This window comes from Gopherus evgoodei, unplaced genomic scaffold, assembly GCF_007399415.2.
Source record: "Gopherus evgoodei ecotype Sinaloan lineage unplaced genomic scaffold, rGopEvg1_v1.p scaffold_153_arrow_ctg1, whole genome shotgun sequence".
NCBI lineage: Eukaryota > Metazoa > Chordata > Testudines > Testudinidae > Gopherus > Gopherus evgoodei.
The window spans coordinates 16,596-40,136 of record NW_022059816.1 but is presented as its reverse complement, the minus strand read 5'-3'; the positions used below and the strand labels follow the sequence as shown (position 1 = coordinate 40,136).

At 62.7% G+C, this 23,541-nt stretch overlaps 2 protein-coding genes across 3 annotated transcripts; both read left to right on the top strand.

Annotated features, from left to right (window-relative positions):
• The first annotated feature begins 7,329 nt into the window (after positions 1 to 7,329).
• On the top strand, positions 7,330 to 17,354 carry ALDOA (aldolase, fructose-bisphosphate A). Of its 2 annotated transcripts, none has more exons than XM_030542847.1 (10): positions 7,330 to 7,431; positions 10,354 to 10,434; positions 11,075 to 11,195; positions 11,909 to 12,120; positions 12,540 to 12,594; positions 12,694 to 12,854; positions 13,012 to 13,095; positions 13,234 to 13,408; positions 16,164 to 16,363; positions 16,976 to 17,354. In XM_030542847.1, exons 3-10 carry the CDS (start codon positions 11,084 to 11,086, stop codon positions 17,069 to 17,071), a joined length of 1,095 nt encoding a protein of 364 aa, XP_030398707.1. In that variant the 5' UTR covers positions 7,330 to 7,431; positions 10,354 to 10,434; positions 11,075 to 11,083; the 3' UTR covers positions 17,072 to 17,354. The 2 variants fall into 2 exon arrangements, with proteins under 2 accessions (XP_030398707.1, XP_030398708.1); XM_030542848.1 differs by lacking the exon at positions 7,330 to 7,431 and adding an exon at positions 10,029 to 10,122.
• A 2,719-nt stretch (positions 17,355 to 20,073) lies between these two features.
• Positions 20,074 to 22,805, top strand: PPP4C (protein phosphatase 4 catalytic subunit). The gene is given in 9 exon segments (XM_030542851.1): positions 20,074 to 20,111; positions 20,113 to 20,166; positions 20,509 to 20,560; positions 20,653 to 20,703; positions 20,821 to 20,922; positions 21,020 to 21,193; positions 21,271 to 21,397; positions 21,578 to 21,767; positions 22,437 to 22,805. Coding segments are annotated over 9 exon segments (918 nt in total). The 3' UTR covers positions 22,567 to 22,805.
• The last annotated feature ends 736 nt before the right edge of the window (positions 22,806 to 23,541 follow it).

Sequence of the window (23,541 nt, the reverse complement as noted above, 5' to 3'; positions counted from 1 at the left end):
GGGTGGCCTGGAGGGACTTCACCAATTCCCTGGTGAACACAGATACAAATCCCTTGGATCTTAAAACAAGGAGAAATTAGCCATCCCCCTCCTCTCCCCCCACCAATCCCTGGTGAGTCCAGACCCAATCCCCTTGGATCTTAAAACAAGGAAAAATCAATAAGGTTCTTAAAAAGAAAACTTTTACTTAAAGAAAGAAAAGTAAAAATCATCTCTGTAAAATCAGGATGGAAAATACTTTACAGGGTACTCAGATTCATATAGCCCAGAGGAACCCCCTCTAGCCTTAGGTTCAAAGTTATAGCAAACAGAGGTAAAATCCTCTCAGCAAAAAAGGAACATTTACAAGTTGAGAAAACAAAAATCAGACTAACACGCCTTGCCTGGCTGTTACTTGCAAGTTTGAAACATGAGAGACTGAATCAGAAAGATTTGGAGAGCCTGGACTGATGTCTGGTCCCTCTTAGTCCCAAGAGCGAACAACCCGCAAACAAAGAGCACAAACAAAGACTTCCCCCCCACCAAGATTTGAAAGTATCTTGTCCCCCTATTGGTCCTCTGGTCAGGTGTCAGCCAGGTTCACTGAGCTTCTTAACCCTTTACAGGTAAAAGAGACATTAACCCTTAACCGTCTGTTTATGACACACACCCCAAATCTCAGACAGTGTGGAACCACACTGGCGGTGATTTCTTTCTAGAACTTTAGAATAAACAGATTAATAAAACACATGCACCTTTACATATACTACTAATCATGTAAAACTACAAGATTTTTTACATTCCGAGGACAATTTAACTAGTTAACTCCAGGAAACTTTCACGGGAGAGTGCATCAGCTACTTTGTTAGAAGCTCCTGAAATGTGTTGAATTTCAAAATTAAAATCTTGGAGAGCTAAACTCCATCAAAGCAGCAAAGAATCCTGTGGCACCTTATAGACTAACAGACGTTTTTGGAGCATGAGCTTTTGTGGGTGAATACCCACTTCATCAGATGCATGACATGCATCTGACGAAGTGGGTATTCACCCACGAAAGCTCATGCTCCAAAAACGTCTGTCAGTCTATAAGGTGCCACAGGATTCTTTGCTGCTTTTACAGATCCAGACTAACACGGCTACCCCTCTGATGCTTTGATGGAAAGTAGTTTTTTGTTGTTTCCCTTGGCAGTATGAAGCCACTTTATCGCAGAATGGTCAGTTTGTAGCTGGAAATGCCATCCCCAAACATATGGGCGTAGCTTTTCCAGGGCATACACAATGGCGTAGCATTCTTTTTCACTGATTGACCAGTGGCTTTCCCTCTCAGACAGTTTCTTGCTGAGAAACACGACAGGATGAAATTCTTGATCCGTTCCTTCCTGCATTAAAACTGCTCCTACACCACACTCAGATGCATCTGTGGTTACTAGGAATGGTTTGTCACAGTCGGAGGCCCTTAGCACAGGGTCAGACATGAGTGTTGCCTTAAGCTGGTTAAAGGCCTTCTGACACTCATCAGTCCACTTAACTGCATTTGGCTGTGTTTTTTTGGTCAGGTCTGTTAGTGGGGCAGTGATTTGGCTGTAGTGTGGTACAAATTGCCTGTAATATCTGGCCAAGCCTAAGAAGGATTGGACCCAGGGCCAGCGCTACCATATAGGTGACCTAGGCAATGGCCTAGGGTGCCAGAATTTTGGGGGGGCGCTATTTTGCCGGGGGGGGCGGCATGCGGGTCCAGTGGACCTACCGCAGTCATGCCGGCGGACGGTCCGCTGCTGGAAAGGCTCAGGTGGAGCTGCCGCAGTCATGCTGGTGGACGGTGAGCTGGTCTAAAGGCTCCGGCGGACCTACCACACTCATGCCTACGGCAGGTCCACCGGACCGCATAATGGCATCACTGCGATAGGTCCACTGGACCTGCGGGGGGTGGCGAAATGGCTGTTCGCCTAGGGAGTCAGAAACCCTGGCGCTGCTCCTGATTGGACCTATTTCTTGGACTTTGGGACAGGCCACTTTTGGATAGCATCCACCTTGGCCTGTTGGGGGTTTATGGTTCCTTGACCCACCTGGTGTCCCAGGTAAGTCACTCTGTTTTGGCCTGTTTGACACTTTTTAGCCTTAACAGTTAGTCCTGCCTGCCTGATGCGCTCAAAGACCTTTTCCAGGTACTCTAGGTGTTCTGCCCTTTAATCAGAAAAAATGGCCACATCATCGAGGTAGGCAACTGCAGATTCTCCCAATCCTGCTAGGAGACCATCTACAAGTCTTTGGAAGGTGGCGGGTGCATTTCGCAGCCCGAAAAGAAGCACATTAAATTCATACACCCCCACATGGGTGATGAAGGCTGACCTTTCTTTGGTGGGTTCATCTAGCGGTACTTGCCAGTACCCCTTGGTTAAGTCTAATGTAGAGATGAACTGGGCACGTCCCAACTTTTCCAATAGCTCATCGGTGTGTGGCATTGGATAGTTGTCTAGACGAGTTACCGCATTTAGCTTACGGTAGTCCACGCAAAAGCGTATTTCCCCATCTGGTTTGGGTACCAGAACCACTGGAGATGCCCATGCACTGGTAGATGAGGGGATTATACCCATCTGTAGCATGTTCTGGATCTCCCATTCTATAGCAGCTTGGGCATGAGGAGACACCCGGTAGGGTGGTGTTCTAATGGGGTGAACATTACCTGTGTCAATGGAGTGGTATGCCCGTTCAGTCCGTCCTGGGGTGGCTGAGAACAATGGGGCGAAGCTAGTGCACAGCTCCTTGATTTGTCGCCGCTGCAGACGTTCCAAGGTTGTGGAGAGGTTCACTTCTTCCACGCCACTGTCACTTTTTCCATCGTAGAGACACTTTCAGGCCACTCAGCATCATCTCCTCCCTGGGCTATAAACTGACAAACCTTTAAGTCTCTGGAATAAAAGGGCTTGAGAGAATTAACATGGTAAACTCTAGGTTTTAGTGAGGAATTGGGAAATGCTATGAGATAGTTAACAGCTCCTAGGCGCTCTTGGACCATGAAGGGCCCTTCCCATGATGCTTCCATCTTATGGGCCTGTTGTGCCTTCAAGACCATAACCTGGTCTCCTACCTTGAAGGAACGTTCTCTGATATGTCTGTCATACCAGGCCTTTTGCTCTTCCTGAGCATTCTTTAGGCTTTCTCTTAGCAAGGGCTAAAGAGTGTCGGAGGGTGCTTTGTAGGTTGCTTACAAAGTCCTAGAATGTTAGTTCCTGGAGAAGGCGTAAACCCCTCCCATTGCTGCTTCACCAACTGTAATGGCCCCTTAACCTCGTGGCCATACACAAGTTCAAACGGTGAAAACCCTAAACTGGGATGTGGTACAGCCCTGTAGGCAAACAGCAACTGCTGCAACACTAGGTCCCAGTCATTGGAGTGTTCATTTACGAATTTACGTATCATGGCCCCCAAAGTTCCATTAAACCTTTCCACCAGGCCATTGCTTTGATGGTGGTACGGGGTGGCAACCAAGTGATTCACCCCATGAGCTTCCCACAGATTTTTCATGGTCCCTGCCAGGAAATAAGTTCCCGAATCAGTAAGGATGTCGGAGGGCCAACCTACCCTGGCAAAAATGTCTGTTAAGGCCTGGCACATAGTTTTAGCCCTGGTGTTGCTTAGAGCTACTGCTTCCGGCCATCGGGTAACAAAATCCATGAAAGTCAGTACGTACTGCATTCCTCTGGGCATCTTTCTTGGGAAAGGGCCCAGAACATCCACAGCTACTCACTGAAATGGGACCTCAGTTACGGAGAGTGGCTGGAGAGGGGCTTTGACCTGGTCTTGGGGCTTTCCCAGTCGTTGGCACACCTCACAAGACCAGACATAATTAGCAACGTCCTTGCCCATCCCCTCCCAGTGGAAAGACTTCCCCAACCGGTCCTTGGTTCTGTTCACCCCAGAATGGCCACTGGGATGATCATGGGATAAGCTTAAGAGCTTTACCCAGTACTTAGTTGGAACCAACAACTGTCTTTGAGGATGCCAGTCTTCCTGGTGTCCACCAGAAAGAGTCTCCTTGTATAAAAGTCCTTGTTCTACAACAAACCGGGATCGGTTAGAAGAGGTGAAGGGCAGTGGGGTGCTCCGTGCCACCACCCAAGCTTTCTGCAGGCTGTCATCTGCTTCCTGCTCAGTCTGGGACTGTTCCCTTGAGGATGGCGACACCAGTTCCTCCTTAGACTGTGGACTTGGGCTTGGTCCCTCTGGAAGCGATGTAGGTGCTGGGGTTGTTTTCGTGGCTGGTGAACCGCTCTCCGCTGGTGCACCTGAGGGTATTTCAGGCTCTGGCTGAGCCTCTTGGGTGTGGTTGTCTGCTGCTTCTGCCAGTTCAGGCTCGCTGGTGCCCTCTGGCATTGGGGTTGAAGATGGGTTTGCAAGTGCTGGCGTCAGTCCTGGCAACGGTTCTGGTGCTGGTTGCTTTTCCAGGTCCGGGTCTGGGACTGGAGGTACTGTGGCTGTTTCAGTCGTTGGCAAGGGATCCTGGTCCACTACCTCTGTCTGGGTCTCTGGTAACACAGACGGGGCCCTTGTGAACAGCTCAGGAACAGGGATGGGTGTGGAAGCTTGCCTGGCTTGGCTGCGTGTGACCATTCCCACCCTCTCGGCCAGCTTCACATGGTTGGCCAAGTCTTCCCCCAGCAGCATGGGGATGGGATAATTGTCATAGACTGCAAATGTCCACATTCCTGACCAGCCCTTGTACTGGACAGGCAGTTCAGCTGTAGGCAAGTCTACAGATTTGGACATGAAGAGGTAAATTGTCACTTGGGCCTCTGGGTTGATGAATTTGGGGTCCACTAAGGATTGGTGGATAGCTGACACTTGTGCCCCCGTGTCTCTCCACGCGATAACCTTCTTTCCGCCCATTCTCAAGTTTTCCCTTCGCTCTGGGGGTATCTGAGAGGCATCTGGGCCTGGGGATCTTTGGTGTGATGGTGGTGTAATGAACTGCACTCGGTTGGGGTTCTTGGGGCAGTTGGCCTTTATATGTCCCAGTTCATTACATTTAAAGCATCGCCCAGCTGACTGGTCACTGGGCCGAGGTGGGTTGCTGGAGACTGGTGAGGTGGGACAATAGGATGTCTCGCGCTTTCCTTGGGTTGTAGGTGGGGTCTTGGGTTGCCCCCAGTGATAGGGTTTATTTTCTATTTGCCCCCTGTGATATTCACTCCCCTTGCTAGTAGCTTTTTTCTTTTCTGCCACTCCCACCCATCTGGCTCCAATCTCCCCCGCCTCGGTTACAGTTTTGGGCGTCCCATCTAGGATGTACCTTTCTGTTTCCTCAGGAACACCCTCTAAGAACTGCTCCATTTGCATTAGGAGGGACAGCTCTTCCAGAGAGTTAGCACTTGCTCCTGATATCCAGGCCTCCCAATTCTTTCCAATGTGGTAGGCGTGTCGGGTAAGTGACACATCTGCTTTCTACCTTGGAGCTCTGAACCGCCGACGGGCATGCTCAGGTGTTAGCCCCATTCTGATTCTGGCCTTGGTTTGAAAAAGTTTATAGTTGTTCATGTGTTCCTTAGGCATTTCAGCCGTCACCTCTGCTAAGGGTCCGCTGAGCTGTGGCCTCAGCTCTATCATGTACTGGTCTGTAGAGATGCTGTACCCATGGCAGGCCCTTTCAAAATTTTCTAAGAAGGCCTCAGTATCATCACCTGCCTTGTAGGTGGGGAATTTTCTGGGATGGGAAACAGTACCTGGAGAAGGGTTGTTAGGGTTGGCTGGTACATCTGGCTTAGCCCTTGCTAATTCCAGCGCCTGCTTATGGGCCTCCCTCTGGATCTCCATCTCTTTTTGTTTTATTTCCATCTCTTTTTCTCTCTCCTCCATCTCTTTTTGTTTCACTTCCATAGCTCTTTTGTGGGCAGCCTCTTCTCTGGCTATTTCTAATTGTTTTCGTTCCATCCGTCTCTTATGTTCATTGTCTTTCTCTGTTGCTTCCAGCCTGGCCAGCTCTAGTTTGTTAGTTGCTCCACTGATTCTCATTTTCCTACTTTCTTGTGCTGGCCACACCCCTCTGCAGCGCACTGAAACCTGGGAGGCACTCCGCTCAGAGCTGCTTGGTTAACAGAGATTTTCTAAGTAGCTATACCCGAGCGGGAGAAAGAAAGAAAACAATTCAGCTTGTGAATTCCTTTTGCTGGCTGCTTGCTCACAGCTTGAAGCCTCCTCTTAACAAAGACCCTTGTTAAAAAACTTAACACCTCTGCCCTCAGGCTGCTTTCCAGGCAGCTAGAAAGGAGGGGGGAAAAATCCTACTGGCTTTTGGTTCCTAAAAAATCCCATCTCTGCTACCATGTCAAGGTTCCTTTGCCACTCTGAACTTTAGGGTACAGATGTGGGGACCTGCATGGACACTTCTAAGCTTAATTACTAGCTTAGATCTGGTAACGCTGCCACCATCTAGAATTCCAGTGTCTGGAACACTTTCTGTCCCCCAAAAACTTTCCCCTCCCTGGGTTGCCTTGAGGGACTTCACCAATTCCCTGGTGAACACAGATACAAATCCCTCGGATCTTAAAACAAGGAGAAATTAACCATCCTCCCTCCTTCCCCCCCACCAGTCCCTGGTGAGTCCAGATCCAATCCCCTTGGATCTTAAAACAAGGAAAAATCAATAAGGTTCTTAAAAAGAAAGCAAAGTAAAAATCATCTCTGTAAAATCAGGATGGAAAATACTTTACAGGGTACTCAGATTCATACAGCCCAGAGGAACCCCCTCTAGCCTTAGGTTCAAAGTTATAGCAAACAGAGGTAAAATCCTCTCAGCAAAAAGGAACATTTATAAGATGAGAAAACAAAAATCAGACTAACACACCTTGCCTGGCTGTTACTTGCAAGTTTGAAACATGAGAGACTGGTTCAGAAAGATTTGGAGAGCCTGGATTGATGTCTGGTCCCTCTTAGTCCCAAGAGCGAACAACCCGCAAACAAAGAGCACAAACAAAGACTTCCCCCCACCAAGATTTGAAAGTATCTTGTCCCCCTATTGGTCCCCTGGTCAGGTGTCAGCCAGGTTTCCTGAGCTTCTTAACCCTTTACAGGTCAAAGAGACATTAACCCTTAACCATCTGTTTATGATGGGTGCAGAGGACTCAGACATTGGGGGGCTGTGGGGGCTTTGAGGGGTTCAGGGTTGGGGGGATCAGTGTTGGCAGGGGAAGTGGGGTGTCTGGGGGGCTGCAAGAGGTGGGGGTGCTGGCTGCTGGATCCCCCCCCATGACTCAGCTACGAGTGCCTGGGCATTTCACATTCCCAGGCTGGGGTATTTCTATTTTTAGCCACCTCAGCAAAAGGCCAGGGGTCAGGGAAAAGGTTACCCCGCCCCCCAGCCTGTTATCGCCCCACGGTCCCTTGGCACCCCAGTCACCCAGCACCGCCCGGAGCTGCCGTGTGCCACCAGAGACACCTGCCAGACTCCTGCTTTCGGTGAGAGCGATGGGGAGCAAGGGGGTGTCTGGGGGGGGACTGGTCTGGGTAGGGAGGGGAGTTTATGGGGGACTGGGGGAGGGAGCTGGTTGGGAGACTGGGGGATTATTGGGCACTGGGGGGTGTCGGGGATGGGCCGGGGGTGATTGGGCACTGGGGGGCGTCAGGGGGGTTATTAGGGACTTGGATGGGCTGGGGGTGATTGGGCACTGGAGGGTGTCGGGTGAGCTGGGGGTGACTGAGCACTGGGGGGTATCTGGGATGTGCCGGGGGTGATTGGGCACTGGGGGGTGTCAGGGAGTGATTGGGCACTTGGGGGTGTCAGGGATGGGCCGGGGGTGATTGGGCACTGGAGGGTATTGGGGGGTGATTGGAAGCTGGGGGGGAGTCTGAGGTAGGCTGGGAGGGTTTGGGCACTGGGGGGTGTCTGGGGAGTGATTGGGCACTTGGGGGTGTCAGGGATGGGCCGGGGGTGATTGGGCACTGGAGGGTATTGGGGGGTGATTGGAAGCTGGGGGGAGTCTGAGGTAGGCTGGGGGGGTTTGGGCACTGGGGGGTGTCTGGGGAGTGATTGGGCACTGGGGGGTGTCAGGGGGGTTATTAGGGACTTGGATGGGCTGGGGGTGATTGGGCACTGGAGGGTGTCGGGTGAGCTGGGGGTGACTGGGCACTGGGGGGTATCTGGGATGTGCTGGGGGTGATTGGGCACTGGGAGGTGACTGGGGGGTGATTGGGCACTGGGGGGTGTCTGGGGTGGGCTGGGGGTGATTGGGCACTGGGGGATGTCTGGGGGGTGATTGGGCACTGGGGGGTATCTGGGATGGGCTGGGGGTGATTGGGCACTGGGGGGTGTCTGGGGGAGGGGGATGCAGTAGGGAGGCTGGGGGTGGGGGGATGGGGTAAGGGACATGGGGCAGAGCAGCACAGGAGGGTAATAGTGGGAGGGGGAGGGACTCTGGATGGAGGGGGCGGTCACGTGGGGGGAATGACATTTCTAAGGCTGCAGCTGCGCCCTGGGTGGAATGTGCGGGGGGGGAACTCTCAGGGGAATCAGGTGGGGGGGGCTCTCCCAGGCATCAGGTCCCCGTGCAGCCCCCAGCTGCAGGCTGCCACCCTGAACTGTGCGGGGAGGGGGCTCACCATGGTGATGGGGAAAGGATTTGGGAGGCCCAGATTGGGCACCCAGCCCCCTTTCCCCACTGGTACGTGCTGAGCAGCACAAGAGCCCCCGCTCCGTCCACCCCCCATGATGACTGAGCAGTTCCACTATAATCACCAGAAGCTGAGAAATCCCCTCCCCCAGGCCTGGCTTGGCTGGCAGGGGCTGCGGGTCGGGAGTGAGGGGCACCGGCAGATCTGGGGCTGAGGCTGGGCTAGCAGGGGCTCCGGGTTGGGAGTGAGGGGCACCAGCAGAGAGGGGGTGAGTCAAGGCTGGGCTAGCAGGGGCTGCGGGTCGGGAGTGAGGGGCACCGGCAGAGCTGGGGGGGCAGGGCTGGGCTGGCAGGGGCTGCGGGTCGGGAGTGAGGGGCACCGGCAGAGCTGGGGGGGCAGGGCTGGGCTGGCAGGGGCTGCGGGTCGGGAGTGAGGTCAGATCATCTGTCATTTCTGCAGCCTCGCTCTCCCCTCCTCAGATGCCACCTGATACCCGCCCAGAGCCCCAGCCTTGGCCAAGGAGCCCCCACCCCCAGGCCTGGGCTGTCCCCCCCGCCACACACACATTCCTGTGCTCTCCTTACCCCACTGGCTCCTTTGTGCCCCAGACATCAGGGCCTGTCTTCCCTCTCCCCCCGGCCTGCAGCTGCAGTTGTGGGTTCCTGGCCTGGGAGAGCTGCCCAGGGGTCCTCCCCCGCTGGGGCTCCCCGCACCCAGGGTGAGCTTGGCACGAGGGGGCTGCTGCTTTGCCCGCGGAGATTGACACCAGCCGCTCCGTGCACAAGCCTCCAGATTTTGCCCAGACCTGGCACTGCCCAGCTGGGCATGGGGAGCCTCCCTGGCCCTCGGGTTTCAAGCCTTAGGCAGGTCCCAGCTTATACTACTGACCCCACAACCAGGCAGCATCCTGGCACCAGAAGGGTTAACTCCCCCCCCCCCCATCGAGAGACCCAAAAATAGCTCCTTGCCCTTCAGAGGGGACATGTGAGCGACGGAGGGGGGGCAGGAGGGGATCTGGTGTCTGGAGAAAGGTCAGAGCTGGAAGCAGAAATGGTGGGGGTAGATGCAGAGGAGGAGCATGCATGGCAGGGAGGAGGGTACCCAGTGATCCCCCTCTCAGAGCCTCCTGTGTAACCCCCAGACCGGATGGGCGTGCCGAAAACCCCACACCCCAGCTGGGGCAGAGATTTTGAGGGGGGATTTGGAGGAATGGCTGGGGGTGTCTGTGGGAAGGAGGGAATTGGGGGCCTTGGTAGTAGGGATTGGGGGGGCTGGTTCCAGCCGCTGCAGGGACTGTGCTTTGGCTTCCACAGCCCCAAATCTGCCTCAGTCCCCCGGACCCCTTTAGCCCCTCCAGGCCCCCACAAATGCACTGTTCCCCTATAGGCCCTGCCTCCCTCCCAGAATGCACTGCATCCTTCCACCCTGCCCCTCCCCTCGGTGTCCCCCCTTTCCCCGGGCGGGGCAGGATGGGTGGGGGGTGAATCAGCATTTTTCCCTGGGGGAAATTTCCCCAGACACACACACACCCCGCCCGGGGTGAGTCAATGGGGATTTCAGAAGGGGGGGGCAGAGAGGATGCTTGGGGAAGGGGAGCTGGGGCAGGGTGGAGATGGGGAGGGGACATGGGGTGCGGGAGCAGGGGAAGGGGCAGGGGGAAGGGGGCAGTTTAGGGGAGCCGAGGGTGTCTCCTGACCCCCGCACCCCCTATTTAGGAAGCTGTGGCCCTTTAAGCGCTTGGCCCCGCCCCTTCCCTGTTTCCGCCCGCAGGTCTGTGACGTTCCAGTTCGGAACTCGGAGACTGGGAGAGTTCGAAGCCCCCCCAGTCACACCCTGCCCGCGCCGCGAGAGGTGAGCGGGGCTGGGAGCCGCCGGGGGGGGGGCAGGTATCGGGGATGGGATTCCCCGTGGGGGGGCTGACCCCCGTGGGTGAAGAAGGGGACCCTGGGTCTCACGAGCGGAACAACCCTCGCCCTGGGGCCTGAAGTGCCTCCCCCCAGAGCCAGCTGCACCCCCTTCATTTCCATGCTGCTGCCTCTGGGTGAGCCGGAAAGGGGGGGCCTGGATCCCCCGCACCCCGCGAGGTTCCCCATCGTTCTCCCTGCTCCCCCCCTCCCCCGCTGCAGGGTTCTGGGGCCTGGGCGAGGCCCCCCCCCCAAGGTCAGAGCCGCAAGGTTATTTGCGGCATCTCTGGAATGCGCGCGGGGGCGCCCCCTAGGAGCCAGCAGTGCCTCGGGCTGCTGACCCGGGCCCCCCCCAGGCTGGGGGGGGGACCCTTCCCGGGGCGCCCGGGTCCCACTGCTCCCTGGAGGCTGTGAACTCTGCAGGGCCTGGGTCCCTCCCCCAGGGCTTGGGAGCATGAGGGGAGCCCTATTCGGACGCCTGGCTCCCATTTCTCCCCCAGCGTGGCAGGGCTGCCATGCCGGAGCCCCGGGCAGGCACGTCCGTCTGTCTGGGCGGGGTTAACCCTCCGCGGCCCGTCTCCCCGCAGTCACTCACGATGCCTCACCAGTACCCGGCCCTCAGCCCCGAGCAGAAGAAAGAGCTGTCGGACATTGCCCACCGCATCGTGGCCCCTGGCAAGGGCATCCTCGCCGCCGATGAGTCCACCGGTAAGGGGGCTGCGGGTCAGGAGTGGGGGGCATCGGCAGGGCTGGGCTAAGAGGGGCTGCGGGTCAGGAGTGGGGGGCACCGGCAGGGCTGGGCTAAGAGGGGCTGCGGGTCAGGACTGGGGGGCATCGGCAGGGCTGGGCTAAGAGGGGCTGCGGGTCAGGAGTGGGGGGCATCGGCAGGGCTGGGCTAAGAGGGGCTGCGGGTCAGGAGTGGGGGGCATCGGCAGGGCTGGGCTAAGAGGGGCTGCGGGTCAGGAGTGGGGGGCATCGGCAGGGCTGGGCTAAGAGGGGCTGCGGGTCAGGAGTGGGGGGCATCGGCAGGGCTGGGCTAAGAGGGGCTGCTGGGTCAGGAGTGGGGGCATCGGCAGGGCTGGGCTAAGAGGGGCTGCGGGTCAGGAGTGGGGGGCATCGGCAGGGCTGGGCTAAGAGGGGCTGCGGGTCAGGAGTGGGGGGCATCGGCAGGGCTGGGCTAAGAGGGGCTGTGGGTCAGGAGTGGGGGCATCGGCAGGGCTGGGCTAAGAGGGGCTGTGGGTTGGGAGTGGGGGGCATCGGCAGGGCTGGGCTAAGAGGGGCTGTGGGTCAGGAGTGGGGGCATCGGCAGGGCTGGGCTAAGAGGGGCTGTGGGTTGGGAGTGGGGGGCACCAGCAGAGCTGGCAGAAGGGAGTTAGAGCTCAGGATGGACGGGCCCCAGCTGACACCCCCCCGGCCCCCAGGCAGCATCGCCAAGCGGCTGAGCTCCATCGGTGCGGAGAACACGGAGGAGAACCGGCGCTTCTATCGCCAGCTGCTGTTCACGGCCGACCAGCGGGTCAATCCCTGCATTGGGGGCGTCATCCTCTTCCATGAGACCATGTACCAGAAGGCCGACGACGGCCACCCCTTCACCAAGGTCATCAAGGACAAGGGCGGTGTGGTGGGCATCAAGGTGAGAGCGGGCAGGGAGGGGGCTGGTGAGGTGGGGGGGGTTGCCATGGTGTGTTGGCCGAGGAGTCTCGGGGACAGGGCAGATGGGACTGCAGGGGAGAGGCTGAGTGACAGGGAGGTGTGGGGCAGAGTCGGTTGGGATGATTGTATGGGACGGAGGGAGGACATGGGGGCTGGCCAGGGAGGAGGCTGGGAGAATGGGAGGTGGTGTCTGATGCTGCTGGGGAGGGAGGGGGATGGGTTGGAGGTATCTGGGCTGATGGGGCGGGGGGGTTCTTGGACCAATCTTGTTACCCCCAAAGCCCAGAGGCCCCCACCGGAATGTCTGGGCCGATGGTCTGGAAGGGGGTTGTTCGGAGGGATTGGGGGGCCTCTCGGAGGGAGCCGGTGACTGAATGGACCCACCCCTCTGCCCTGCAGGTGGACAAAGGTGTCGTGCCCCTGGCTGGGACAAACGGAGAGACCACCACCCAGGGTGAGTGACATGGGCTGTGTCCAATGGCAGCCAGCCCCCGTGGGGCCCGGGCCCGGGCCCGGACACTAGCCCCCGGGCTCACGCCTGTCCCTCCCCCAGGGCTGGACGGCCTGTCTGAGCGCTGTGCCCAGTACAAGAAGGATGGGGCTGACTTCGCCAAGTGGCGCTGCGTGCTGAAGATCTCCGAGCACACTCCCTCCCACCTGGCCATCCTGGAGAACGCCAACGTCCTGGTGCGCTACGCCAGCATCTGCCAGCAGGTGGGCGCCCCGGGGCGGGTGCTGCAGGTCCCCGTCTCCCCACTGGGGGGGACACTGAGCACATGCAGCTGCAGTTCCCCATTTGGCCACCAGAGGGGGGTGCTGAGCTGCTGTGTCTGGGGGTCTCTGACCCCACCTCCTGTGTCTGCCCCCCCAGAACGGGATCGTGCCCATTGTGGAGCCGGAAATCCTGCCCGATGGGGACCATGACCTGAAGCGCTGCCAGTACGTCACCGAGAAGGTGAGAGGGGCTCCGGGACTGGGCAGGGGGTGAGGCTGGGGGGTTTGGTGGGGGTAGAATCTGGGGGGGCGGGGGGTGGTGTTGGAGGGGCGGAGCCTCCCATGGCTGGCCCCACCCCATCTCTGGCCCCGCCCCCAGGTGCTGGCGGCGGTGTACAAGGCGCTGAGCGACCACCACGTCTACCTGGAGGGGACGCTGCTGAAACCCAACATGGTGACGCCCGGCCACGCCTGCCCCAAGAAATACAGCGCCGAGGAGATCGCCATGGCGACCGTCACCGCCCTGCGCCGCACCGTGCCGCCCGCGGTGCCCGGTGAGTGCCCCCCCCGGCCGAGACCCGGGCTCCGTGGGGCGCCTGCCCTGCCGTGGCTGCTGGCCGGCCCCATGCTGCAGGGTCTGGCAGGCGCCGCTGGGGGGCGAAGAGGGTGTTAGCAGCTGGGGCTGCAGTTGGCGGGTGAGCCCGTTCCCTGGGGGCCCCGGCCACCCCCGGAGCCCTGGCAAACTCACCGCAGCCTTGGCCTGGGGAAGGAAAAGGACGTGTGGGGGATGGTTTCACCTCCCTCCAGCCCAGGGAGGGGGGGTCAAATTCAGCCAGAGTGACTGGGGTGGGACTCAGTGGGTCCCCTCCGGCCAGAGGTCGCTCAGGAGGTCCCAGGGGATGGGGGGGATCAGTGGGTCCCCTCCGGCCAGAGGTCGCTCAGGAGGTCCTGGGGGTGGGGGTCAGTGGGTGCCCTCCAGCCCAGAAGTCGCTGAGGAAGTACCAGGGGATGGGGGGGGATCAGTGGGTCCCCTCCGGCCCGAGGTCGCTCAGGAGGTCCCAGGGGGCGGGGGGGTTGGTTGGTCCCCTTTGGCCAGAGGTTGCTCAGGAGGTACCAGGGGATGGGGGGGATCAGTGGGTCCCCTCCGGCCAGAGGTCGCTCAGGAGGTCCTGGGGGGGGGTGTCAGTGGGTGCCCTCCAGCCCAGAAGTCGCTGAGGAAGTACCAGGGGATGGGGGGGGATCAGTGGGTCCCCTCCAGCCCAGAGCTTGTTCAGGAGGTCCCGGGGGGGGGGTCAGTGGGTCCCCTCCAGCCAGAGGTCTCTCGGGAGGTCCCAAGGGCCGGGGGGGGGGGGGTCGGGGGGTCCCCTCCAGCCCAGAGGTTGCTCAGGAGGTCCCGGGGGAGCAGGGGGGGTTGGTTGGTCCCCTCCGGCCCAGAGGTTGCTCAGGAGGTCCCGGGGGGGCAGGGGGGGTTGGTTGGTCCCCTCCGGCCCAGAGGTTGCTCTGGAGGTCCCAGGGGGCAGGGGGGGTGGGGTTGGTGGGTCCCCTTCGGCCAGAGGTTGCTCAGGAGGTCCCAGGGGGCAGTGGGTCCCCTCCAGCCCAGAGGTTGCTCAGGAGGTCCCGGGGGGGCAGGGGGGGTTGGTTGGTCCCCTCCGGCCCAGAGGTTGCTCTGGAGGTCCCAGGGGGCGGGGGGGGGGTTGGTGGGTCCCCTTCGGCCAGAGGTTGCTCAGGAGGTCCCAGGGGGCAGTGGGTCCCCTCCAGCCCAGAGGTTGCTCAGGAGGTCCCGGGGGGGGGACGCGGTGGCCCCAGGGGGCGGGTCGGTGGGTCCCCTCCGGCCCAGAGGTCGCTCAGGAGGTTTCAGGGCGTGGGGTGGGGGTCGGTGGGTTCCCTCCAGCCCAGAGGTCGCTCAGGAGGTCCCGGGGGGGGGGGGGAGCGGTGGGTCCCCTCCGGCCCAGAGGTTGCTCAGGAGGTCCCGGGGGGGGGGGATGCGGTGGCCCCAGGGGGCGGGTCGGTGGGTCCCCTCCAGCCCAGAGGTTGCTCAGGAGGTCCCAGGGGGCAGTGGGTTCCCTCCAGCCCAGAGGTCGCTCAGGAGGTCCCGGGGGGGGGGAGCGGTGGGTCCCCTCCAGCCCAGAGGTTGCTCAGGAGGTCCCGGGGGAGCAGGGGGGGTTGGTTGGTCCCCTCCGGCCCAGAGGTTGCTCAGGAGGTCCCGGGGGGGCAGGGGGGGTTGGTTGGTCCCCTCCGGCCCAGAGGTTGCTCTGGAGGTCCCGGGGGGGGGACGCGGTGGCCCCTGGGGGTGGGTCGGTGGGTCCTCTCCAGCCCAGAGGTCTCTCAGGAGGTTTCAGGGCGTGGGGTGGGGGTCGGTGGGTCTCCTCCGGCCCAGAGGTCGCTCAGGAGGTCCCAGGGGGCGGGGGGGGAGTTGGTGGGTCCCCTTTGGCCAGAGGTTGCTCAGGAGGTCCCAGGGGGCGGGGGGGGTCATTGGGTTCCCTCCAGCCCAGAGGTCGCTCAGGAGGTCCCGGGGGGCAGTGGGTCCCCTCCAGCCCAGAGGTTGCTCAGGAGGTCCCGGGGGAGCAGGGGGGGTTGGTTGGTCCCCTCCGGCCCAGAGGTTGCTCAGGAGGTCCCGGGGGGGCAGGGGGGGTTGGTTGGTCCCCTCCGGCCCAGAGGTTGCTCTGGAGGTCCCAAGGGGGCGGGGGGGGGGGGGGGGGGGGGTTGGTGGGTCCCCTTCGGCCAGAGGTTGCTCAGGAGGTCCCAGGGGGCAGTGGGTCCCCTCCAGCCCAGAGGTTGCTCAGGAGGTCCCGGGGGGGCAGGGGGGGTTGGTTGGTCCCCTCCGGCCCAGAGGTTGCTCTGGAGGTCCCAGGGGGCGGAGGGGGGGGGTTGGTGGGTCCCCTTCGGCCAGAGGTTGCTCAGGAGGTCCCAGGGGGCAGTGGGTCCCCTCCAGCCCAGAGGTCGCTCAGGAGGTCCCGGGGGGGGGGACGCGGTGGCCCCAGGGGGTGGGTCGGTGGGTCCCCTCCAGCCCAGAGGTCTCTCAGGAGGTTTCAGGGCGTGGGGTGGGGGTCGGTGGGTTCCCTCCAGCCCAGAGGTCGCTCAGGAGGTCCCGGGGGGGGGGGAGCGGTGGGTTCCCTCCGGCCCAGAGGTTGCTCAGGAGGTCTCAGGGGGCGGGGGGGGGGTCGGTGGGTCCCCTCCAGCCCAGAGGTTGCTCAGGAGGTCCCGGGGGGGGGGGGAGCGGTGGGTCCCCTCCGGCCCAGAGGTTGCTCAGGAGGTCCCAGGGGGCGGGGGCCCAGCTGCCCCCTTCTGACACTCCCCCCTCCCCCCCAGGCATCACCTTCCTGTCTGGCGGGCAGAGCGAGGAGGAGGCTTCGCTCAACCTCAACGCCATCAACAAGTGCCCCCTGCACAAGCCCTGGGCCCTCACCTTCTCCTACGGCCGCGCCCTGCAGGCCTCCGCCCTCAGGGCCTGGGCGGGCAAGAGGGAGAACGCCAAGGCCGCCCAGGAGGAGTACGTCACACGGGCCCTGGTACGTGCCCCACCCCCGGGGGGCGTTGCTCCCATCCAGCCCCAGGTGGGGAATTGGGGTGCTGGCCCCAGTGCGGGGCTCAGGGAACGGAGGCGGGGTTAGGGAATAGGAGTTGAGGGGCTTGAAATGGAGGGTGCTGGCCCCAGCACGGGGGACCCAGGGAATGTGGGGGTGGGGGGCTAGCCGGCACAGAGGGTTGGGGGATCGGAAGAGGGACGCTGGATGCAGCACGGGGGACAGGGAATGGGGGGCTGGCTGGCACAAGGGCAGGGGGTTGGGGGGCTCGAAATAGGGGTGCTGGATCCAGCACGGGGGGCAGGGAATGGGGGGCTGGCCGGCACAGGGGCAGGGGGTTGGGGGGCTCGAAATCGGGGTGCTGGATCCAGCACAGGGGGGCAGAGAATGGGGACTGCCCAGCAGGGGGTTGGGGGGATTGGAATGGGAATGCTGGATCCAGCACGGGGGCAGGGAATGGGGGGCTGGCTGGCACAAGGGCAGGGGGTTGGGGGGCTCGAAATAGGGGTGCTGGATCCAGCATGGGGGGCAGTGAATGTGGGGCTGGCTGGCACAGGGGCAGGGCGTGGGGTGCTGATCTCTTCCCTGTTCCTCCAGGCTAACAGCCTTGCCTGCCAGGGGAAATACACCCCAAGTGGCCAGAGCGGAGCCGCTGCCAGCGAGTCCCTCTTCGTCTCCAACCACGCCTACTAAATGTGGGTCCCACCCCTCCCGCCCCCGCTGCCTGCCCCCATCCTGCGGAGTCCAGTGTGGCCGGCTTCCGGCCTGCAGAAAAGCATGAAGAACCCAGGAGTCCGGGCCCCCCTCCCCCTGCTGTCATGGCTGTGTGTGTCTCCGCTTCCGCTCCCCGTTCTGGTGACAGATGACACTCCAGGCGTGCACCCCACAACTGAGCTGCTGGCCCCCACTCCTGGGAGTGAGGGAAGGGGCGACACCACCCTCAATCCTACAATAAAGAGGAAACTATTTAAACAGAGACCTGGCTGTGAGCTTCCAGGGGGCGGGGGGGGCACCCCTGCTGGAGATAGCTGTGGGGGAAGCCCATGATATGGTGGGGGGGAATTGCAGGTGCGCCCCCAGCTCAACTTATAATTACAGAGGCTCTGAGGTGACAAGTGTGGGTGGGTCCTGCACCCACCCCCACCCCTGCACATGGACCTGGGGTTGGGGTCTCCATTGCCCTCCCACACCCACCGAGATGGGGCTGGGCCCTGGGCTGCCCCCCACAAGCCAGGGCCGGGGCCCCTCCCCCAACACATACAGCCCAAGCTAGGGCTGCCCCTCCACCCCCCACAATGAGCTGGGGCTGGGCCCTGGGCTGCCCCCCACCCACTCTGTCACCCCCCAAGCTGGGGCCAGGCCCCCTGACACCCCGCCCCACACACTCCGGGACCTGGCCCCCCCCCGCCCACAGTGCTGGGGTGGGGCCCCGGGCCGAACCCACAGGCACCCTGAGCCCAGGGGGCCGGTTTTTGACCAAAATGCTGAACAGAAAAGGGGCCGTGGCGGCTCTGGGTCGGTAAAAGTCCAGTCCGCTGTGCAGTCAGGCTAAACCAGGCTCCTTGCCTACCCCAGCCCCCACGGCTCCTGGCATGTCCCTACGGCCCCTGGGGAAGGCGGGGGTCTCCATGCGCTGCCCCCACCCCCAGCGCCGGCTCCACAGCTCCCATTGGCTGGGAACTGTGACCAATGGGAGCTGCAGGGCCAGTGCCTGTGGCAGGGGCAGTGCATGGAGACCCCCTGGCCCATCTGTCAAGGGGCCGGATATGGCGGCCGTTTCCGGGAGCGGTGCAGAGCCAGGGCAGGGAGGGAGTCTGGATTAGCCCCACGGCGCCACCAACCGGGGGCTGCCTGAGGTAAGGGCTGCCTGGCTGGAACCTGCACCCCAAACTCCCTCCCGCACCCCAGCGCTGAGCCCCCTCCCACACCCAAACCCCCTCCTGAACCCCAGCCCTGAGCCCCCTCCCACACCCAAACTCCTTCCCAGACTCAGTGCCCCACCCCCCTGCACCTCAGCCCTGAGCCCCCTCCCACACCCAAACCCCCTCCTGAGCCCCCTCCTGCACCCAAACTCCTTCCCAGAGCCTGCACCCCAAACCCCCTCCTAAACCCCCAGCCCTGAGCCCCCTCCCGCCCCTGAACTCCTTCCTGGAGCCTGCACCCCAACCCCCCTCTTGCACCCCAGCTCTGAGCCCCCTCCCACACCTAAAGCCCCTCCAGAACCCCCAGCCCTGAGCCCCCTCCCACACCCAAACTCCTTCCCAGAGCCAGCGCCTCACCCCCCCTTCTGCACCCCAGCCCTGAGCCCCTCCCACACCCAAACTCCTTCCCAGAGCCAGCGCCCCAACCCCCCTCCTGCACCCCAGCCCTGAGCCCCCTCCCGCATCCAAACTCCTTCCCAGAGCCAGCACCCCAACCCCCCTCCTGAACCCCCAGCCCCCTCCCACACCCAAACCCCCTCCTGAACCCCCAGCCCTGAGCCCCCTCCCACACCCAAACTCCTTCCCAGACTCAGTGCCCCACCCCCCTGCACCTCAGCCCTGAGCCCCCTCCCACACCCAAACCCCCTCCTGAGCCCCCTCCTGCACCCAAAATCCTTCCCAGAGCCTGCACCCCAAACCCCCTCCTGAACCCCCAGCCCTGAGCCCCCTCCCGCCCCTGAACTCCTTCCTGGAGCCTGCACCCCAACCCCCCTCTTGCACCCCAGCTCTGAGCCCCCTCCCACACCCAAACCCCCTCCTGAGCCCCCTCCCACACCCAAACTCCTTCCCGGAGCCTGCACCCCAACCCCCCTCCTGCACCCCCAGCCCTGAGCCCCCTCCCACACATCCACAGCGCTGGATGAGCGGCCCGGGCGCTGCACGCTCGCTGCTGACGCGTCTCCCCGGGCTGGTCAGACATCGCCGGGCCCTGCCAGCCCTGAGTCTAGGACCGGGGGGGGGGGTGGCCGGGGGGCGGGGCCGGGGCTCCATGACCCCACCCGGCCCTGCCAGCCCTGAGTCTAGGAACGGGGCGGGGCCAGGGGCGGGGCCGGGCGGGGGGTTCCGGTCTGTGCGGGACGCGCAGCCCCTCCTCCCCGAGCTCCCCCCGGGTGGGCGGGGGGCTCAGTATCGTGCAGGAAGGGGCGGGCCGGGGCGCTGGCAGGGGGATTCAGCGGAAGGGGCGGGACGTATGACGTAATTTCCGGCTGCCCTTACCGCTGCCGGCCCCCCTCGGTGATGTCATTTCCCGCCTCTCCCCCAGCCGATATTGTTCTGTTCTTCCGTCATATCCGTTTGCGTCACTTAGCGCAGTTTCCGGTTCCCCTCGTTACATTTGGTTGTGACGTCACTTCCTATCCAGGCTCTGGCTTTCGCTTTCCGGTGGGGAAGTGACGCTATCGCCGGCAGGGGGCGGGGCCAGCCGCGCTCGGAGCCGGGGACGGAGCCCCAGGTGCGGGGGCAGGGGGAGGCGGGAGCGGGGAGCGGGGGGGCCGGCGCTGCCGGGGGCGGGAGCGGGGGGGCCGGGCTGCCGGGGGGGGGAGCGGGGGGGCCGGGCTGCCGGGGGGGGGAGCGGGGGGGCCGGGCTGCCGGGGGCGGGGGAGGCGGGAGCGGGGCGGTGAGCGGGGGAGGGGTCCGGCGCTGCCGGGGGGGGCTGCGTTCGCTGCGCTGGCCCTTCCCCACCCGCCCCTCCTGACCCCCCCGTGAACGGCAGCCATGCCGAGAATCAGCGACCTGGACGGCCAGATCGAGCAGCCGGCGCTGCGAGCTCTCAAGGAGAGCGAGTGAAGGCGCTGGCGCCAAGGCCCGGTGAGCGCCGCCGCAGGCGGGGGGCCCCCCCGGGGGGGCTGGGGCGGCGGGGCTGGGGGGACCCCGGGGGAGGCTGGGGTGCGCTGGGGCTGGGGGGGACCCCCGGGGGGGCTGTGGGACGAGGGGCTAGGGGACCCCCGGGGGGGCTGGGGGCTCGGAAGAGAGTGCTGGGGGGGGCGGGGCTGGGGGGAAACCCGGGGGCGGTGGGCGCTGGGCCATCGGGGGGGCTGGGGGCGCGGGGCTGGGGGGACCCCCGGGGGGGCTGGGGGCGCGGGGCCGGGGGACCCCCGGGGGGGCTGGCACTGGGGCCTCTCTCCTGATGTGTTTCCCCCTGTGTGGCAGGGAGATCCTGGTGGAGGAAAGCAACGTGCAGCGGGTGGATTCTCCTGTGACAGTGAGTGGCGGGCGGGGTGCGGGTGGCCGTGGGGCAGGGATCTTGGGGTCCTGGTGTCTCAGCCCATCCCCTAACGTCTCTCCTCCCCCCAGGTGTGTGGGGACATCCACGGTCAGTTCTATGACCTCAAGGAGCTCTTCAGGGTGAGTAGAGACCTCCGCTGTCCCATCGCCCCGCCCCACCCCACGCTGCCCCCTTCCTGTCTCATTGCCCCCCGGCGCTGCCCCCTTCTTGTCCCGTTAGCCCCTCTCTACTCGCAGGTTGGGGGTGACGTCCCAGAGACCAATTACCTCTTTATGGGCGACTTCGTGGATCGGGGCTTCTACAGCGTTGAGACCTTCCTACTGCTGCTGGCACTCAAGGTGAGACCCCCCCCAACTGCCCCATGACCCCCCCTGCCACTGCCCAGCCCCCACTAGCCAGGTCGCTAGGCCCCTGCTAACCCCTCCCCTGCCCCAGGTGCGCTACCCCGACCGCATCACACTGATCCGGGGCAACCATGAGAGCCGGCAGATCACGCAGGTGTACGGCTTCTACGATGAGTGTCTGCGCAAGTACGGCTCCGTCACTGTGTGGCGCTACTGCACCGAGATCTTCGACTACCTCAGCCTGTCGGCCATCATCGACGGCAAGGTGGGCCAGGCCGGGCCGAGGGGCGGGGGCTGCGGCCAGGACTCCTGGGTTCCTAACCTCTCCCCCCACCTCTGCAGATCTTCTGCGTCCACGGGGGCCTCTCCCCGTCCATCCAGACGCTGGATCAGATCCGCACGATTGACCGAAAGCAGGAGGTGCCGCACGACGGCCCCATGTGTGACCTGCTCTGGTCTGACCCCGAAGGTATGGGGGGCAGGAGGCAGGGGATGGGGCTGCATGGTGGGAGAGCGGGGAGGTCCAGGGATGCGCTGAGGGGTGGGGGCGGGGCCGGTGGTTGTATGGGGATGTGGGGGCGGGGCTGACGGAGGCAGGTCACCGGGGGGCAGGGCTGGCCTCTCACCCCGCTGCCCCCCGCCCCCTCAGACACAACGGGCTGGGGTGTGAGCCCGCGGGGCGCCGGGTACCTCTTCGGCAGCGACGTGGTTGCCCAGTTCAACGCCTCCAATGACATCGACATGATCTGCCGCGCCCACCAGCTGGTCATGGAGGGGTACAAGTGGCACTTCAACGAGACTGTGCTCACAGTCTGGTCGGCCCCCAACTATTGCTACCGGTGAGCACATGGGGACTGCAGGGCAGGGCTGGGGGGCACCGGCAGGATGGGGGGGGCTGGGCTGGCGCGGGCTGCGGGGCGGGAGTGAGGGGCACCGGTGTGGGGGGTCAGGGCTGGTCTGGCAGGGGCTGCGGGGCGGGAGTGAGGGGCACCTGCAGAGCTGGGGGGGGCTGGGCTGGGCTGGCAGGGGCTGCGGGTCGGGAGTGAGGGGCACCTGCAGAGCTGGGGGGGGCTGGGCTGGGCTGGCAGGGGCTGCGGGTCGGGAGTGAGGGGCACCTGCAGAGCTGGGGGGGGGCTGGGCTGGGCTGGGCTGGCAGGGGCTGCGGGTCGGGAATGAGGGGCACCGGTGTGGGGGGTCAGCGCTGGTCTGGCAGGGGCTGCGGGGCGGGAGTGAGGGGCACCGGCAGGGCTGGGCTAGCAGGGGCTGCGGGTCGGGAGTGAGGGGCATCGGCAGAGCTGGGGGGGGCAGGGCTGGGCTGGCAGGGGCTGCGGGTCGGGAGTGAGGGGCATCGGCAGAGCTGGGGGGGGCAGGGCTGGGCTGGCAGGGGCTGCGGGTCGGGAGTGAGGGGCATCGGCAGAGCTGAGGGGGGGGCAGGGCTGGGCTGGCAGGGGCTGCGGGTCGGGAGTGAGAGGCACCAGCTGAGCAATATGTTACCCCCGCCCCCCCAGGTGTGGGAACGTGGCTGCCATCCTGGAGCTGGATGAGCACCTGCAGAAGGAATTTATCATCTTTGAAGCTGCCCCCCAGGAGACCCGGGGGATCCCCTCCAAGAAGCCCGTTGCCGACTACTTTCTGTGACACCCCTCCCCCCCGGACTGAGGCAGCCCCTGGCTTCCCCTGCCGGGGGGGGTTTGGGGGCACTTGGCGAGCTGATCCCGGCCCCACTTGTTGCCTGGGGTGTTGAACGTGGGGCCACCCAGAATCCAGCCCTGCTCTGGGTTGAACTGACTGTTACCTCCCTGCCCCCGTCTCCCTCCTGCTCCATGTTACCCCTCCCCCTCCGTAGCGCCCCCAAATCAACAGCTGATTTCTCCAGGCTTCAGTCCCCCGCCTCTTATTTAATATCAGGGCCCCTCCCCGCTGCAGCCCCGGCCTGGCTGCAGCAGGGTATCTGCCCTCCCAAACTGGATCCCAAATATTGGGGGGACCGCAACCCAGTCAGACACCCCAGTATCCTGTGGGTCACCCCACAACTTCATCTCTCCTGAGGGACCAGTTTCCCCACCCACCCCGTCTCTCTGGGGAGGGGGGGCTATTCCTACACCCCCATTTCTCTCTGGGGAGGAGCCCCTCCTGATCTGTCTCCTCTTGACATTTTTATTTCTTTGGTTTAATTATTTTTTCCAATTTTTGCCTTTTTTGTTCATTTTAGATTAAAAAATATTCTAATAAAAATAGGAAAAAAAGGAAAAAAAAAAATAAAAGGACATTTGTACAAAGGTGGAAACATGGTGAGTGTTTAGCCAGTCCCTGCCCTGGGGCTGGGTGAGAGCCGGCACCCCCCAGGGGAAATGTGTGGAATTAAGTTGCTGGGGCTGGGGGTAGCTTGGGAGGGATTCCTTCCCCGCCCCCCCGGACACCCGGCAGAGTCATTTCCCTTGTCTGTGCCGGGGTGGGGCAGGGCACCGAAGCACAGAGCCAGGGATCGAACCCAGGAGTCCTGGCTGCTCCACCATTAGCCTTCCTTTAGCTCTTCCGGGACTCGGCAGCGTTTCAGTGTAACGGGAGTGTTTGAACGCGGCCACGCAGCAGTGCCTGGGGGCAGTGAGGGGA

Excerpts from the sequence above, each read along its gene's own strand:
- ALDOA (XM_030542847.1), top strand. The coding sequence starts at position 11,084 with ATGCCTCACCAGTACCCGGCCCTCAGCCCCGAGCAGAAGAAAGAGCTG. Across the intron at positions 11,196-11,908 it reads CGCCGCCGATGAGTCCACCG|GCAGCATCGCCAAGCGGCTG; the intron begins GTAAGGGGGCTG and ends CCCGGCCCCCAG. Across the intron at positions 13,409-16,163 it reads CGTGCCGCCCGCGGTGCCCG|GCATCACCTTCCTGTCTGGC; the intron begins GTGAGTGCCCCC and ends CCTCCCCCCCAG.